Source organism: Panulirus ornatus, chromosome 8, assembly GCF_036320965.1.
Source record: "Panulirus ornatus isolate Po-2019 chromosome 8, ASM3632096v1, whole genome shotgun sequence".
Classification (NCBI taxonomy): Eukaryota; Metazoa; Arthropoda; class Malacostraca; order Decapoda; family Palinuridae; genus Panulirus; species Panulirus ornatus.
Window position 1 is genome coordinate 6924098 of NC_092231.1, and position 19745 is coordinate 6943842.

General features: G+C 38.9%; 1 protein-coding gene across 2 annotated transcripts in view; it reads right to left on the reverse strand.

The window, feature by feature from the left end:
• Positions 1 to 19745, reverse strand: part of LOC139749794 (cell division cycle and apoptosis regulator protein 1-like) — an 86171-nt gene that overhangs the window by 15548 nt on the left and 50878 nt on the right. Inside the window, exons 11-17 of one of the 2 annotated variants that reach the window (XM_071664050.1) lie at positions 19135 to 19293; positions 17622 to 17777; positions 16579 to 16710; positions 15451 to 15723; positions 12385 to 12657; positions 7643 to 7775; positions 3992 to 4111 (exon numbers count right to left, since the gene is read on the reverse strand). In XM_071664050.1, coding sequence (XP_071520151.1) covers positions 3992 to 4111; positions 7643 to 7775; positions 12385 to 12657; positions 15451 to 15723; positions 16579 to 16710; positions 17622 to 17777; positions 19135 to 19293 — 1246 coding nt within the window. The remainder of the gene's footprint in view (positions 1 to 3991; positions 4112 to 7642; positions 7776 to 12384; positions 12658 to 15450; positions 15724 to 16578; positions 16711 to 17621; positions 17778 to 19134; positions 19294 to 19745) is intronic. The other variant, XM_071664051.1, reaches the window with a different exon arrangement.

A 19745-nucleotide genomic window follows, 5' to 3' on the forward strand; every position in this document is an offset into this window, starting at 1 on the left:
AAAATAAGCTAAGAATCTCACAGAACTGCAGCATTACCACCAACAAGTGCAGTGTAAAGAATGTCAATAAGCACACCCTACACACAATGCCATCTGTGGCTACCCAGTAAACTAGTCTGGTGGCTGCGGTAATTTCAAGTTTCCTCATGTAATTCTGTCCGACTAAAGGAGGTGCCAAGCCATCAGTTGCTGAAAATTCGGTGGTGCACCTGTATACCTCATGCTACCAAAAACAAGTGCAATATGAAATATGCATGGTGCAGCATTTGAGACTTTTCAATTTCTTTTAATTTTTCAGATTATTATTAATAAATGTATCATTATTTGCCTGGTCCATTAAATCTGAAATCCATTTCATTGAGATCCATTTAATCAAGGGTTTACTGTATGTTATTTTTTTTCTTACAGGGTGAAAGAGGATATTTCAAGGATTTCAGAAAGAACAATGTCATTCACTTGGGTGGGAAGATACACCATGTAGTAATTGTGTTCATTGTTCACAAAATTTCAGGCCACTGCAGCAGCATTCATGAGTCACAATTATGCAAAACTTCAAGCCTGACATTGTTTCGGGCTTACATATGTATTTAGTCTCCTTATATAGTTTCTTATTTTGCTTACTTTCTTACTATGCATTGTGTAAACCAGAGTAAAGGGTCGTGAAGTGTGGGCAGGGGTAGAGGATGTGATAACACTGTAGCCAGAATTGGAGGGGTGAAATTCCATGGATGATGAACAAGGACCTGCCTCCATGATGTCTGTCACATGAATGAGCTCTCATCATTGGAATAACCCCCCCAAAGAGCTTGCCTGCCTCAAAACATTCCCACTGACACTATCAGGCTTTTCAAAATTAAACCTGGATACACAACTTCCTGTATGACCCATGTGAGAACAGGCAATATATGTTCCCAGAAACACCAAACAGGTAAATTCACCAATGAGGTAATGGCTGGTGTGAGCCAGGCCACCATGTTTGCCCATGCCTCAAGGTAAATTCATTCAAGTCAATACATTTGAAGTTTTGCACAATTGCACGTTTTGTTTTCATTATTCTTATTTTCTGAATATCATTTTACATGGTGTTTATACTCTAACCTTTTTTCCTATATCCAATGCTAAAACCACTTTCTGTGTCTTGAGAGTGAAAAATAACACATGAAATTGCAGTCAATGCAGGAATCCAAACACTTCTTCATTATCAAAACAATATATATTCATCTTTATCCTTAGAATGTTACCATATGTTCAAGGGTAAAAGGAATAATGGTTTGGAAACATCTAAGGAATAAAAGCAGGGGTTGGTGAGAGGACAAGAACTACAGAAGGAGTAGCACTACTACTGAAGTTGGTAGTAGGAGTCATGGGAGTGTGTGACAGAGTGTAAGGAAGTAAATTCTAGATTGATGTGGGTAAAACTGAAAGTGGATGGTGAGAGATGGGTGATTATTGTTGCTGATGCACCTAGTCATGAGAAGAAAGATCTTGAGAGGCAAGTGTTTTGGGAGCAGCTGAGTTAGTGTGTCAGTAGTTTTGGTCCATGAGACTGGGTATTAAAAACGAGGGATTTGAATGCAAAGGTGAATAACATGGTGTTAGTGTTACAAGAGCTTTATTTTTCACAGGGCAATAAGCAACAGCTATATGAAGAGGATGCTGAAGAATGTATAAATGTAGGTGATGGTGATAGTGGTGAAACAACTAACTGATGGTGAATGGTCATGAATACATACAAAAGGATAATATATCAATCTGACTGTAAAGATGATGCTTTGGAAAAAAAAAAAAAAAAAAAAAAAAGGATAAATTTTCTATTGATAAGTTTATCAGCCTTACCAAGGAACTCAAAGGGTTTGCAGCAAAGGAGCTTTCTTAGTGAATTACTCATTATGAATGAAATGAAAATTCAAAAAATCCTTCAAGCAGAAAGGCCAGTCTATGAAACAAATAAAGCTGTTGGATATTTTCAATAAAGTTGCTGAACACAGTGAAAATCCTGTACCACGTAAACCTTCATCCACCCCTACCCATGAGATCCTTGTTATGAAATACAACGCATCTATAGGATATGCAGCCTACAACCCCTGTATTGTAAGTGAAAACGACAACAATGACTCGGTAACTAAATGACCTTATGTATGTATTTTATACCATATTCAAGTTAACTGTGAACAGAAATGCCGAGCAGCCCAAAAACTGAAAAAATCCTAAAATCTCGAAGAGCTCAGGTCCTAAGCATTTTAAATTTGGGAACTGTACACAAAGATGAAGAGTGGATGCATGCAAATGAAGCCAACGACCAAGGAGGTATATTACTAGTACTACCCGCCTATATAACGGGAGGGTTAGTGACAGCTACATTGTAAGGTAACACTTCCATAGTTGTCAAGCTGAGCTCCTCTGACCCCTGCAGCTGTCTTTCCATTCTCCCTCACCCTCATGTGGACTAATGGCATTCTGTCCACAAACATGCAATCTCTCCTCATAATACATAACACTTGACAACACTTAACTCACACTGCTCATCCTTCGTAACTCTAGGTTTTCTTGCGGTGAGCACTATGTGCTAGCCTTGTCTTTTGGTAAAATAGCAGGAGCAACTGATACAATTAGTAGGTAGGAACATTTTGATAGGAGCATTAGGTATTAGTAGTAGGTAGGAACATTAGGCTGGAGTATCAGGTAGTCAGGTAGTAGTAGTCAGCAGGAACATTAGATAGGAGCCTCTGCAAATATTGTGCAAGACTTGATCTCTGCCTGTGGCCTGTTAAGGGTGAGGCACTAAAGGCTAAGGAGGAGCACTAGAGTTCACTAGTTATGGAGACTACATTGCCACGGCCTCCCCCGGGAAGTTCCAAAAGGGAAGATATAGATAGATAGATGGATGTTTCCTCAATCAGCTGGAAGCATTAGATGAGAAAAAAAAAGCCCTCTCATTCAAGCAGGTACACCATTACATCAAAAAAAATGTAAGGCAAGAGAACATAACGGTACATTCTAGTCTCCCTAAAGAAGGTAACAGTGGCACAGTGCCACCTTGTCCACTTTTCTTGAACCATCAAGTTTCATTTAAAAGTTTTCTATTTAAAAATCAGCTTACTTCTGCTGGAACACTTGTTCTCTTGAAATCAAGTTTTGTATGCTACAAGTCATACTTGGGTTGCAAACAATTTCCTTAGCTTAAGCCACTGGTAGTTAATTAATGTTTACACCTGCTGATACTTTGCAGGAAATGGCTTCTACAAGAATCTAAAAACAGCATAAAGCTTTAGTTTCTGGAGGGGAGCCACCCACCACAGGAACTACCACCCTGCACTCACAATGCAGGCTCCTGGATGCTTCACATCCTCCTTAGGGAGGAGCATCACTCATATAAAAAATTCCTGAGGATACTCCTGCAACCCAAGTTCAAATACAAAGTAGTAAAAAAGTGATGGTGATGAACAGCTGTTAAAAAGCTTCAAGAAAACCCCTCAGATTTCCCCACTTAAATTCTGGGAAGTTTTACCAAATATTAACAGCTAAACATATCTGGAGTATCTCTGAATCCATTTCAGATATCTTATACATTCAAATATGACTCCATTCTGTGTTAGCACTGGCATCAAAAGCCATAATAACCAATGTGATTAAAGCAAACCTTTTCTTTATCCACAAAAAATTTTGTTAAGCTACATTTGACCAATGTATCAAATATAAAAAAATGAAAACCAAGAGAAATAATATAAGAAAGTTATAGGAATAGAAATAGTCATATCCAATTTACTATACTTACAACAAGTGAAATTACTTAGAATTTACGAACATTGAAGAGTTTCACTACAGAGTATATGTGTTTTCATGCAGTCCAAAGTGTATCTGCCACTGTTAAGAGAACCTAGACATGATTACTTCACCATCATAAGATTCTTTTAACCTCTGGTAATGCAGCAAATGACCAACACAAGCACAGCCATCCTTACTACCATCAATTGTTTCACAGTTACAATACCTGTTGTTGAAACCAGAGGTTCTTCTTTGTTGCGGGAGCTTTTTCTGGAAGGTGCCTTCAGATCTCCACAGAGTGATGCAGACAATGCATCCGTGAACAATGGCATGACAGTATTGTTACCTATGGAAATGTAAATATCCATGTTATTGTAGAAAAATAAATGTTACTTGACTTCCAGACATGTAATGTTTCTAAGTCAACTGTTATGACATAACATTCATAAGTTTAAAATCAATTATAAGGTAAAATACCAGCTGGCTTTTGTTACCAAAGCATCCAATGTCACAGATGATTACAGTCTTTTCTTCCATCAAATTCTTTGGTGACCCATATTAACACATGCACTGGTTAGACCACATTTACAGTAAGCTGTTCAATTATGGTTACCAGCGAATTCAATGAAGAGCAACCAAACTAATCCCTTCACTCAGAAATTTGCCTTAAGAGGAGAGACTCAAATCAGACTTGAAAAATTATTCTCTCTAAAAAGGTGCAGACTCAGAGATGACCTGACAAAAGTGTTTAAAATAGTAAATAATTCTGATAGCATATCATATGAAAACTTAATTGCCTTTGACAGATTCACTGACCAGAAATAATGGTATGAAGATAAAAGAAAGTAGATGCAACAGCGATGTGGGCAATGTGGTGCATTAAAATGAACTATCTCCCAAAATAGTAAAGGCAAAGACTATAAATACCTTTAATTGAGGTTAAACAAATAATTCACCGACATCTCTCATCGGTAAGGATACCAATTCCCAATAAATAACCATACTCCCACTAAATTTTTAAATCTTTTTCATATTTCAGCCAGGAAACAGATGTTACCACACTGATGGAAAACTTTTTCCAGTCCACACTTTCCTATAAAATTTCCATGCCATTATCTAACCACTAGACCGCACGGCATGTTTTTCTCTTTTCTTGCCAGCGGTTGATTTGGAAGGAAAGGAGGGTGGGAGGTGCCTTCTACTTTGTCATCATGTTTCTCTTGATATATTTAGATTAATTTCTTCCAAATAACCTCAGTATAGACTACCAGGTCTCCTATCAACTGTCCTTCCTACATAATCTCATATACAAGATAATTTCACTACCATTTACTCTTTTCTACTACAGGTACTTTTGCTTTTGTCCACTTTCTTCATTTCCTTACTTTGGCATAATCCTTTGCCTATACTGGACTTCCTGGGCAACAAATACCATTTCTACACATTTTTACTTAATTCATGTAGGTGATGGCTGTTTTAATTCATTACTGGTAATAGCTATCATAGCTATCAAAGTAAAAAAAAAAAAAAAAAATCTGGGAAGTATTCTTATGTGTCATCCTGCTTTCAGTGTACTCAGAAGGATACATTCAAATCCAAAGGGATAAAAAAAGATCTATTAAAATCAGCTCTGTTCTCATTTATATGAGGTGGATTAGGGAAAATACGGCACATACCATCGTGAAATAAATTCTTTAGAACTGGGGTCATAACCCAAATGAACAAGATGTAAAAGGCACAAATGCCCTAGTAGAAAAACTATTAGTGTTGATCAACATTCCTGAGATAATTGCATCAAATCTTATATTTAATGTTACTTATTAAAGTACAGCACAAAATTCCTGCTTTTCAGTATATTTATGACTTATTGCATTGCTGGACTCTGACTACAAGAGGTAACAGAGCAAGCAGCGAGTTACCTTCAAGCAAGTCTGCATCATTATTAGTGAGAGCAAAGAAAAACATCACTGCAAGGCTTTCATTACTTCTCTTCATGAAACCACTTTCCATGACTCTTACTTTGCATATCTCCACAAGCTAAACACCCTACGTCTGCTACCATATCAAATATATTTGACAATCCTTCAAAATATTCACTCCATCTTACCTCATCACTAACTGTCACCACTATTCTGATATCTATGGAGAGAGGGGCAATTCTACAATATGAATGGAGCGGAGGGCCTCGGAGGTTAGTCATCTACTGTTTGCAGGTGACACAGCTCTAGTGGCAGACATGCGTAAGAAATTCCAGGAGGTGGTATATCAGTTTGGGAATGTGTGAAAAGAAGAGGCTGAGAGTCAGTGTGAGAAAAAGAAAAGTTATGAGGTTTAACTGAGAGGAAAGACAGGTTGGTTTGAATACTGAGTTTGAATGAAAAGAACCTGGAGGAAGCAGAATGCTTTAGATCCATGGGAATGGACACAACAGTGGATGGAAATGAAGTAAATCATAGAGTGAGGAGGTAGCTTAGGCCTTGGGTGCACCAAGGAGTGTGTGGAAAGAAGTCAATGTGTATGAAGGCAAAGATGAGTATTTTTGATATTACAGTAGACCCAACAGTGCTGTATAAGTGAGTCATAGGTCCTGAATACAAAAGAACTGAGCAGGGTAGATGTGTCAGAATTAAATGCTTGAGAATAATCAGTGGTGTGAGAAGGGTTTACAGTGTAAGAAAGAGGTGTGGTTGTAAGATGGGTATGAATATGAGAGCTGAACTGACTCTGTCAAAATAGTTTGGACATATGGAGAGAAAGTGTGAAGAGAGACTCATTATGAAAATATACATGTCAGAAACGGAGGAAGCAAGGGTGGGGAGACCAAGGAGCAAATGTAGGGGTGGAGTAAAAGAGGCTTTGAGTTACTGGGTAACTATGGAACAGAGCAAACTAGAAAATCATATATACAGTGGTTGAAATGCTGTCACCGAGCTGAACCAGGGTATGCAACAAAGTCGGAGTAAATACAGAAAAATTTGTGGTGCTTGGCAGAGAATAAATACTCTTAAAATGTGTTTTAACATGGAGTACATATAAATAACTTATGAAAACTGGAGAATCCCACCACAAACATCAGTGTCTATAACCCAAAAAATCTTGGATCTAAACACTCCCCAATCCCAAGAAATTTGAAGAGCAAATCTAATAGCATTGACAAATTGACTTAGATCATATGCACCAAGAATGTCATATGTATGGTTTCAAGAATGCTTTTTTTTATGCAGAAAGAGTTTTAAACATCAGGATAGAACACTCTTTTGTGGGAAAAAAAAGAAGTCTGTAGCTGTATAGTCACATACTCCAAGCGAAATGTCTTCATACAACTATGCTAGCACTTTTTGCCTGAGGGACCTGATAATTCATGTTAAGTGTAGCTCAAAGGAAGTACAGTGAAATCTCACCAAGTATGCGACATGAAGCAAGTCTGACACCCAATATACACTATAAGATTAATCACTCACCTCCAACCTTTCACTTCATCACAATGATACTAAAGAAGGAAAACTAAGGCCAATGAGCCTTTACGGCTAAAATCATATGAAATCATTATTAATCTACTATTCATTCTCGAAAATTCAAGAAACTTTTTCACATGCTGAAACTTGAAATTCAAGTAGATAGTACTCTACTGACAACTTGAAATTCAAGTAGGTGGTTCTCTACTGATAACTTGAAATACAGGTACATGGTTCTTTACTGATAAAATGTAAAAACAGGTAACACCTCTTCTATCATACTATTACAAAATATGAAGCACAAATGTGGTGAGAATTTTCTGAGGTGTAAGGCATGCAAGGGACACAAGCTAAAATAACAGGAGACTATCATCAAGCACTGAATACATTTCTGTTATTAGTAACATATCATTATCACGTACCCTTTGCCAAAACCTCCATGTCTGTTGAAGGGGGAACGTCCCGTGGCTTATCCTTATCATCCAAAGACACGTCAGTCAGCTTTCGGTAGTGTAGAACATCTCGAGACATAACTTTTGACATCAACTTTTTTAGCTGAAAGAATATTTTTACCTATATGAAATACAGAAGTGGCATGAGGCACTGTTTTGCAATACATGTCTCATACTGGTGTAGACCAAATTCTTCTGGAGAATCAAAACTGGCAAAGAAGAGGTAGTCTTTCCAGTAAACATAGAAAATATCAGTTCTAGAAGGAGAAGGATCTACTGGTTGTATCTTACTTTTTTTTTCTCACCCTAACTTGCCATTTCCTGCATAATGAGGCAGTAAAAAAAACAAAAGAATGGCCTCACTTGTTCAAATCCACTCTCTTACTGTCATGCACATTGCATGTAAACCAAAACCCTCCCCATCCATAACCAAGCCCACAGACCTTTCCATGGTTTCCCCTGGCTGCTTCACAAGCTCTCGCTCAGCTCAATAGCACCGCATGACCCCCTATGGGCCACACAGCTCCATTTCATTCAATTCATCTCACTTCAGCTCCCTTGGTTCCTCCTCTAAGTTTTCTCCAGTCAAACTCCCTCCCTAACCTCTCTCTGCATGGCTAAACCAAATAGCCTTACTTCTGTTCACATTCACTTTCATACTTCTCCTTTCACACACTCTCTAAATTCAGACACCAGCCTTTGCAATTTCTCACTTGAATCTAACACCAGCATCATATCATCAACAATCTGCCACTAGCAACATATCATCTGCAAAAATACCAGACTCACAGCCAAAGCATCCCAACCCCTACCACGTAGCAGAACGACTGTTCAAACCAAAATCTTTGTATTCACTTACCACCCCATACATAAAGAAAATGAAGAGTCATGGTGAATTCACACATGCCTACCACAGACCCAACTTCACCTGGAAGCACTCATCCTCTTCTCCAACTACTCATACACATGCCTTAGTCTCATGATAAAGACTTCTCATTGCTTGTAACAGCTTTCCTCCCACACAACATATCTGTAACACCTACAAAGTAATTCTATCGTCCCTATCATGTGCTTTCTCGAAATCCATAAATGCCACATACAAATGTACCTGTTTCCCTATGTATTTCTATCACATTCTTCAAAGCAAACATCTGATCCATACATCCCTACCACTTCTGAAACTGCACAGTTCCTCCCCAATCATGCACTGTCTGCACCATCATCCTCTTAATCACCACCCTTCCATAAAATTCAAGATACACCTAACCAATACCTCTGTATTTTAAACATTCACCTTTATCCCCCTTGCATTTAATAATAGCACAATATAGGTATTCTGCCAATCCTCACGCACCTAACCATGATCCATATATGACTGCATCCCTACATTTACTGCACTTTCATCTAAACTTTCACTCAACTTACTTTCATAATCCTCTTTGCTTTCTTTCTCATTTATCTTCTAACCTGCCAACACTTTTATTCATCCATTCTTCTTAACACCATACTTCCACTTCTCCCTGAACCTCAACCCCACAAAAACTGCAAAACAGTCATTGTCTCCGTAGAATCCTCTTTAAAACTCTTGCTCTTTTATTTCATCATTTCTCATCCATGTATACCTGCCAATCATTTTGTGCTGAAAAAAGTATTTGCAAGGAATGTACCCCTTTCAGCACTGACATCCACAAAATAACTCCCATTCTCATATGCTCATGGACTCCCTATTTACCAACCCTTGCCAATCATATCACATCTCATCTTTGCATTCATATCATCTATTACAACCACCTTTATCTCCTCAAACAAATTGTAGAGTCATTCAAATTTCATTGATCCATCCCATCTATGCTTTGTAATATGTCAAGTATAATGTACCAAAACCAAAGCGCTGGTGGCTGATTCATGTGAGAAACTGCAGAAGCTGGTGACTGAGTTTGGTAAAGTGTGGGAAAGAAGAAAGTTAAGAGTAAATGTGAATAAGAGCAAGGTTATTAGGTACAGTAGGGTTGAGGGTCAAGTCAATTGGGAGGTAAGTTTGAATGGAGCAAAACTGGAGGAAGTAAAGTGTTTTAGATATCTGGGAGTGGATCTGGCAGCGGATGGAACCATGGAAGCGGAAGTGGATCATAGGGAGGGGGAGGGGGCGAAAATCCTGGGAGCCTTGAAGAATGTGTGGAAGTCGAGAACATTATCTCGGAAAGCAAAAATGGGTATGTTTGAAGGAATAGTGGTTCCAACAATGTTGTATGGTTGCGAGGCATGGGCTATGGATAGAGTTGTGCGCAGGAGGATGGATGTGCTGGAAATGAGATGTTTGAGGACAATGTGTGGTGTGAGGTGGTTTGATCGAGTAAGTAACGTAAGGGTAAGAGAGATGTGTGGAAATAAAAAGAGCATGGTTGAGAGAGCAGAAGAGGGTGTTTTGAAATGGTTTGGGCACATGGAGAGAATGAGTGAGGAAAGATTGACCAAGAGGATATATGTGTTGGAGGTGGAGGGAACGAGGAGAAGTGGGAGACCAAATTGGAGGTGGAAAGATGGAGTGAAAAAGATTTTGTGTGATCGGGGCCTGAACATGCAGGAGGGTGAAAGGAGAGCAAGGAATAGAGTGAATTGGATTGATGTGGTATACTGGGGTTGACGTGCTGTCAGTGGATTGAATCAGGGCATGTGAAGCGTCTGGGGTAAACCATGGAAAGCTGTGTAGGTATGTATATTTGCGTGTGTGGACGTATGTATATACATGTGTATGGGGGTGGGTTGGGCCATTTCTTTCGTCTGTTTCCTTGCGCTACCTCGCAAACGCGGGAGACAGCGACAAAAAAAAAAAAAAAAAAAATAATGTACCAAAACCAAAGACATCACTGACTGCCAAGTCCCGAATATTTCAAAATTCATCCTATTTCATATGCTTTGGTTCTGCCCATGGCCAGTAAGCTGTTTTATCTCTGTAAAAGTTGCCTAACTGAAATGGATCCATTTTCCTAACTTGTCTAATGACAATTGAGGAGATGTATTGAGAACACTGCCTTTTTAGTTGTCTTCACTTAAAAGGGAGCCCAAATATGTTCCCTACCTAAAGCCACATGACAAGGCCTAAAGAAGCAAATCCCAAAAATGCCCTATATTACTGGGCTTCCAAGCTGCAATGATTTTCATATTGTACATTTAATTAATTATCCCTGGGGATTGGGGAGAAAGAATACTTCCCAGGTCCAGATCAGGATGTTAATGTGAATCATATGTAATGAGTGACCTAATGAACCTTCCTTAGGTGGGCCTTTGATGCAATCTGGAAATATACTCTACAGTTAAGCCAAACATTCTAAATTTCAAGAATGAGCAGTTTCCAGTGTTCAGACTTGAAGAGCAAGGCATAAGAGGTACTCCTGAAATCCAGTAAAGTAAAAACAAAAATTGTGGCTGGATTTAAGAGTGAAACTGGCCTTGAAGCCATTCATTAGGGGAAGAGACAATATGATAACAAGATAGAATGCCTTCATGGCTTATGCATGTTTTCCTATTTTCTAAATGGAAGACTTAAACTAGGCCTAAAATGCAGTCTGGCAATGTACTCTGCAGCCAAGCCAAACATTCTGAATTTCAAGAATGAGTAGGTTTTGGTGTTCAGACTTTATGAAAAAGGCATAAAAGGTGCTCATAAAATCCAGAAAGTTAAAAAAAAGTTGTGGCTGGGTTTAAGAGTGAAACTTGGCACCTTTCTTAAGAGAAAGTATGATTACATGATAAAATTCCTTCATGGCTTATGTCTGTTTTCCTATTTTCTAACTGCAAGAGTGTATGACCCAACCACTTGAGAAAGGGGGCAGTACTTTGTTCCTATTAATATGAAATGTGAATGGTGGATGCTGACCCACCAACATTTATTTTCTTTTTAAAGAGAGTATAAAGTTTACTGAATCAGCCCAGATATTTGACCAGGCTACTGATAACTTTTCTAAATGTGATTGATTGATTTTGCTTTGTCGCTGTCTCCCGCGTTAGCAAGGTAGCGCAAGGAAACAGATGAAAGAATGGCTCAACCCACCCACATACACATGTACATACATACACGTCCACACACGCAAATATACATACCTATAGATTTCAACGTGAAAAGTTTTTATCAAGGATGTAAGGCATGTATACGTGTACATTGAGATGTATAGGTATGTATATTTGCGTGTGTGGACGTGTGTGTGCATACACTGGGTATGGGGGTGGGTTGGGCCATTTCTTTCGTCTGTTTCCTTGCGCTACCTCGCAAACGCGGGAGACAGCGACAAAGCAAAATAAAAATAAATAAGATCTCAACGTATACATATATATACACACACAGACATATACATATATACACATGTACACAATTCACACTGTCTGCCCCCACTCATTCTCATCGCCACCCCGCGACACACGAAATAACAACCCTCTCCCCCCCTCATGTGCGCGAGGTCGCGCCAGGAAAAAACAACAAAGGCCACATTCGTTCACACTCAGTCTCTAGTCATCATGTAATAATGCACCGAAACCACAGCTCCCCCTCCACATAATCATAATTCCAAGTAACACTAGCTTCTGGTGACTTGCTTTCCAGCATATTATGTAAATACCAAAATGTTTTTTCAGTAATTTAGACAGTCATGGCAGAGATTAATCTGAAGAACTTAAGCTAAATGAAAAAACAAAAAACAGAAAGCATATATGCATACCTGTGCTCTAGAGAGATTTAGACCAAGCATACTGATAATGTCCTCCAGGTCCCGGTCAATTATATACCCAGTATGTGTCTGGTCAAAGTAAACAAATGACAAAAGAAGATATGGGTCAATTGTGACCATCTTTTTCTTCTCTTTCTTTTCTCTTCTTTCTCGATCTTTCTTATCATCCTTCTTCTTTCCCTCTTTACTATCCTTACGTTCATCTTTCTCCTTGCTGTCCCCACCTTTGGCACTAATGGTTTCATCTTTGGAGTCTTCATCATCCTGAAAAAGATGTACATGTGAAGAATAATGTTATATTTCATTTTTATTATACTTGATCGCTGTTTCCTGCATCAGACAGGTAGCGCCAGCAAACAAGAAGAAAGACCCATCCACTCATATACACACATATGTACAAACATGCACATACATGTACATACATATACATATCAACATATACACATATACATACTGATACACAGACATATACATATATACACATGTACATATTCATACTTGCCTTCATCTATTCCTATCGACATTCTGCCCCAAAGAAAACAGCATCACCACCCCCTGCATCAGTGAAGTAGCACCAGGAAAACAGATAAAAAAGGCTTTATTCCCTCACAATCAGTCTCTAGCTGCTATGTGTAATGCACTGAAACCACAGCTCCCTATCCACATCCAAGCCCAACAGACCTTTCCATGGTTTACCTCAGACATTTCACATGCCCCAATTCAGTTCACTGACAGCACGTTGACCCCGGTATACCACATTGTTTCAATTCACTCTATTCCTTGCATGCCTCTCACCCTACTGCATGTTCAGGCCCCGATCACTCAAAATCAATTTCACTCCCTTCCACCTCCAATTTGTTCCCTTCACCTCAGACACATATATCCTCTTTGTCAACGTTTCCTCACTCATTCTCTTCATGTGTTGAAATCATTTCAACACACCCTCTTCTGCTCTCTCAACCACACAGCACTCTTACCCTTTCATTACTTACTTGATTAAAATGCCTTACACCACATATTGTCTTCAAACATAACATTTCCAACACATCCACCCTCCTCCATACATGCCTTGCAACCATATAATACTGCTGGAACTACTATTCCTTCAAACATACCCAATTTTGCTCTCTGAGATAACATTCCCTCCACACATTCTTCACTGTTCCCAGAAACTTTGCCCCCTCCCCCACCTTATGACTCACTTCATGCTTTCATGGTTTCACTCACTGCTAAGTCCACTCCCAGATATCTAAAACACCTCACTTCCTCCAGTTTTTCTCCATTCAAACTCATATATCAACTAACTTGTCCCTTAACCCTGCTGAACCTTAATAACCTTACTCTTATTCACATTTACTCTCAACTTTCTCCTTTCACACACTTTTCCAAACTCAGTCATCAACTTCTGCAATTTCTCACCTGAATCAGTCATCAAGAGCTGTATCATAGGCAAACAATAATGTCTCACTTCCCAGACCCTCTCATCTCCAACACACAGCATACTCGCCCCTCTCTCCAAAACTCTTGCATTTACCTCCTTAATCACCCCATTCATAAACAAACAACCATGGGGACATCACACACCCCTGCCACAGACAGACCTTCATTGGGAACCAACCACTCTCTTCTCTTCCTACTCATACACATGCCCTACACCCTTTTACCTTTGTACAATGGCACTATACATGCATTCTGCCAATCCTCAGGCGCCTCACAATGATCCACATACATTCAATATCCTTACCAACCAATTAACAACACAGTCACCCCTTACTTAATAAATTCAACAGCCATACCATCCAAACCCACAGCCTTGCCAGATTTTATCTTCAGCAAGGCTTTCACCAGCTCTTCTCTCTTCACCAAACCACTCTCCCTGATGCTCACTTCGCATACTACCCCGACCAAAACACCCTACATCTGCCACTCTGTCATCATACACATTCAACAAACCTTCAAAATACTCACCCCATCTCCTTCTCACATCATCATTACCTGTTATCACTTTCCCCTTGCCCCCTTCACTGATGTCCCCATTTGTTTTCTTGTCCTATGCATGTTATTTACCTACTTCCAAAACATCTTTTTATTCTCCCTAAAGTTTAATGATACTCTCTGACCCACACTCATTTGCCCTCTTTTTCAACCTTTGCACCTTCCTCTTGACTGCCTGCCGCTTTCTCTCATACATCTCCCAGTCATTTGCACTACTTCCTCGTAAGTATCGTCCAAATGCCTCTTTCTCTTTCACTAACAACTTTACTACTTCATCCCACCACTCACTACCCATTCTAACCTGACCACCTCCAAACTTTCTCATGCCACATTCCTCATCCACTCACCTTTTGCCATTCTACACTCACTCTCTCCTGGCACTTCTCACACTAGTCTCCTTTCTAAGCTCGCTACTCTCACCACTCTCTTCTCCCCGACATTCTCTCTTCTTTTTTAAAAACTTCTACAAATCTTCACCTTTGCCTCCACAAGACAGTGATGAGGCATCCCACCAGCTGCCCCTCTCAGCACATTTACATCCAAAAGTCTCTCCTTTACACACCTAACAATTAACATGTAATCTAATAATGCCCTTTGACCACCTCTCCTACTCACATTCATTTACTTATGTATGTCTCCCTTTTTAAGCCAGGTATTCGAAATCATCAGTCTTTTTTCAGCACACCATTTCCATTCACGACAATGAATACCCCACATACACCAATTATACCCTCAACTGCCACATTACTCACCTTCGCATTCATATCACCCATCACAAATACCCGGTCTCATGCACTGCTGACACACTCACTTAACTGCTCCCAAAACACTTGTCTCTCATGATCTTCTCATGAACAAGTGCATAAGCACCAATAACCACTCTAAACACAATGCACTATGTCTGTAAAGTGCACTAATGAAAGGTGTAAAGGTTATGCGAGTTAAGAGATGACAAAGCCCTACTAAAACATTGATGTGGAAAGCTGAAGTGCAAGCCCTAACCCTTCTGAACTCCAGCAAATTACAACTACAAAAAAGTCATCTGTAACATGACAGACTTACAATTTCCTCCTCCTCATCATCTTCCATTTCTTCATCTTCTTCTTCTTCTTCTTTCTTCTCTTCCTTTTCTTCTTTTATCTCTTCTTTCTCAATCACTTTCTTTTCCTTTTTCTCTGCTTGCTTATCTTCTTCCATTTTCTCATCTTTTTCTTCTTCCTCATCCTTCTTTTCTTTATCTTCTTTCTTTTCTTTCTCATCTTTGTCATCTTTTTTTTCCTTTTCTCTCTTCTCCTTATCCTTATCCTTTTCTTTCTTCTCCTCTTTTTCTTTCTTCTGAAATTAAGAGAAATAACAAAAGAAATAATCAACCACATAAGGAAACCAGGCACCAATGCCTATATCTGTCAATACCACATATTATCCTTCAATGAACCTCTCAAGACTATAAGGTGCTTCAATTTTTTCGTCTTCCCCTAAAACCCCGGTAAAGATAATACCTACCTATAATTCATTCCCTAAAAATCTAGTCACTCAAAATGCTCCTATTCAAATAAGACACAATAAAGGTAGTGATAAACTGTATCAATTTCAGTTTCAAGTAACATCATATTTTTGCTACATAAATTACAAGTTATCCCCAGAGATAGGAAAGAAAGAATATGGCCTTCATATTCCCTACATGTTGTAGAAGGCGACTAAGAGAGAAGGAGGTAGACAGTTGGAAATCAGGGTATGTGAAATGTCTGGGGTAACCCATGAAAAGGTCTGTGATGCCTGTTTGCGGAAAGGGAGCTGTGGTTTCGGTGCAGTACACATGACAGCTACAGACTAAGTGTGCGTGGATGTGGCCTTTTCTTTCATCTGTTTCCTGGCACTACCTCAATGACACAGGGGTGGCGATGCTGTTTCCTGTGGGGTGGGGTGGCACAATGAATGAATAAATGAATGAATGTATGTGTGTGTGTGTGTGTGTGTGTGTGTGTGTGTGTGTGTGTGTGTGTGTGTGTGTGTGCATGTGTGTGTGTGTGTGTGTGTGTGAAAAAAGGCCTCATTTGCACACATCCATTGTCTAGTTGTCATGTATAACTGCACCAAAACCACAGCCCCTATCCACTAACAGCCCTCCACAGACCTTTCTAAGGCTTCTCCAGCAACTTCTAAAAATACCTAAACAAAAATTATCCTCACTTCTTCCTTCGCAGGTTTCTCAGGAGCTTCAAAGAGAGCACGGTAGATTCGGAAGGCAAAATCTCTCATGAGCATTTCATTGAATAGTTCTGCAAAAAGACTCACTTCAAAGGAATGTTCTTTGTTATCCTCCTGAAAAGAAAGAAATCTTAAGATAGGACAAATCACTGATAAGATCCTCATCATTCTTATTGTTATTTGTTTATTAACTGTAGTGTCAAAACTGCATAACAAACAAAATGAGTACTGCATACTTTAATTCCATTAAACATTTTTGCTGCTATTAACATACTAATACATTCAATGACAATGTTTTTCTTCAACATCAAAAAAGCATTCACTGTATTCATCTTTTTTTTTTTTTTATACTATTCGCCATTTCCCGCATTAGCGAGGTAGCATTAAGAACAGAGGACTGGGCCTTTGAGGGAATATCCTCACCTAATATCCTCACCTAAATCTACATAAAAACTTCAACATTCAATTACAATTTTTTTTCTTCAACATCAAAAAATGGTTCACTAAACTCACCAAAAATTTTATAAAAATTCCAGAGACATCTAATTGATAAATATATTTTACACAAACTAACAACTGAGAATGAAAACAAAATGAGAAATTAATGAGTGCAACACAAAGAACCAAATACAGCATTAAAGTGTCAGCAAAGAGCTTTGTATGCCCCCATATATTCTCAAAGGCAATACACAAAAGCAAAACTATAACTTGATGCAGCTTGCTTGGGGGTCTTGGTTTATGATCCCCAGAAAAATTGTGGCATTCAGGAGGAAAATTATGTATTCTCTTGCATCTCGAGCAAGAAAAATTAGTGCTGTGGAAGACATTCTACAATACTGTTCCTAATGAATTTCATACTGTTCCTAATGAATTTCAGAGTCCCAACAAAAATAAAAGTTCTGCTTGTTACTAGTTCTTCATGTACTCTCTGTAAGCTGTGACACTCCTTTTAAACTATTTCTCTAGATGGAGAAATCAAACTGTTAAACTCAAATCATCTACCTAAGAATAAATATGATACTCACCTGTCTGTAATCCAAAAGTACAGAAAGAGACATTGTTGTACAGTCGAATTTACCCGACTTCGCAGTGCGTGATGGATGCACAACAATCATTGGCTGATCAGGAAGAGTATACCGTTTTTCAAGCAAGTTTCTTTCTCTCTCCTCGGCTTTCTTTTTCTATTTGGGGAAGAAAATTGAGACCATATTCACATAATACTGTTCATTTGCTGCTTCTTAACTGCTTCTTATAGACCTAGGACTTTATTGCACAGCAGTGAGTTGTTCCACCCCTTTTACCTTTTACCATATCTCCATATCTCAAGTTTTGAATTAAATTACCTTCAGCAGTTCAATCAAGTCCAATGAAGTTAGCGTTTAAATGGAGAGAAATCTATAAGTGTTTTAGGTATCTGGGAGTAGACTTGGTAGTAAGTGGAGCATGGAGGCAGAAGTGAGTCATGGGGTAGGAGAGAAATGGAGCCATGGATGCAGAAGTGAGTCATAGGGTGGGAGAGGGGGTGAAGGTTTGGAAGCACAGAAGGATGTTGTCAAATGAGAGACTGTTATCTGAGAGGGTAAAAATGGGTACTTTTGAAGGTATAGTAGTTCCAAAAAAATCATATGGATGCAAGGCATGGGACATAGATGAGCATGTGCAGAGAAGGGTGGATGTATCTGAAATGAAATGTTTGAGCACAACATGTGGTGTAAGGCAGTTTCATCAAGTAATAATAAGGTAAACAGGTGTGAATATAATAAAACAAGTGCAGTTTGGGATAGCTGAAGAGAGTGTGCTGATATGGTTTGGAAATTGGTAGAAAACTAGTGAGGAGAGGTTGACCATAAAGATGTGTGTCAGAAGTGGAGGCAACAAGGAAACTGGGGAGACCAAACTGGAGGGAAGGATGGAATGAAAAAGATTTTGTATGCTCAGAGTCTGAACATACAGGGGTGAAAGTGTTGCACAGGATAGAATGAATTGGAATGATGTGGTATCTGGGGTTGATGTGCTGTCGATAGGCTGAACCAAGGCATGTAAAGCAGAAGGAAGAAAAAAAAGAAAGGTCCATGGGGCCTGTTTGTGGACTGGGAGCTGTGGTTTTGGTCCAATAAATATGACAGACAGAGAATGGATGTGAGCAAACTGCACTTCCTCAAATATGCAGGAATCAGTGATCATGTAAGAAAACAGTATTCATTTTTGTATCTATGTTTGATTACCCCAGGGCCAATTTCAAAGACAGAGTTTTGGCCATTATCCTGGACCTTTCTAAAGACTCCTGCAGCTTATGGCCACACTAATTCTAGTACAAGGGAACAGCTGATTCCTTTGGAGTGAGAGATTCTTTGACAATACAGCCAAGACAAAGGAAACTTTCACTCGCAATGTAACCTAAAACAGGCACAGTCCAGTAACATCACTTAAGATGCATTAGTGCATCATTACTTTGTATCCCCTTACAATAAAAAATGTGTTCTCTTCTAAATCAATGAAAAACAATCACACAAAATACAAAAAAGAAGTTTCACAAACCTCTTCCTCCTCTTTCTTTCTCTCTTCCTCTTCTTTCCTCTTACGCTCTTCCTCTTTTTTCCTCTCTTCTTCTTCCTTCTTCTTTACTTCATCAGTTTCAGTATTTTCTGCATTAGCTGCTTTTTCTGACTCTTCTTTCTCTTGTTCATTTTTTAATATCTGAAAAACAGAATTTAGCAAATAAGAGCATTACCATTACACATACGAGTTCTAAAAAAAGTGGTGTGATTTTTGCAATGAACAGAGAATTGAATCTTAACTATAATCCTTATGAAAAACTTTCTGAGGTGTAGTTCTAAAGGTAACATTACTTCAGAAATACACATAAACCACAGCCTTAAACCTGATGATATGAAAGCTCTATAATATGAAATCCTACTTCCTGTGCAAACCACTTTGAACTTAAATTAAAAATAGGTTTGCTCTCCTCAGCCACCAACTTCCAATCTGTAAAAGTCTGTTAAGTTCTGCATACACCTTAGATGGGAATTTTAACCAAGCAACTAAAAAAGATTTTTTGCTATGTTAAAAGATTCCGGTCTAGGACAAATGTCCTAATCAAGGTCTGGCCTTGAATGGTTACGCATAAGAATAGGCTAGGTACAGAAAAA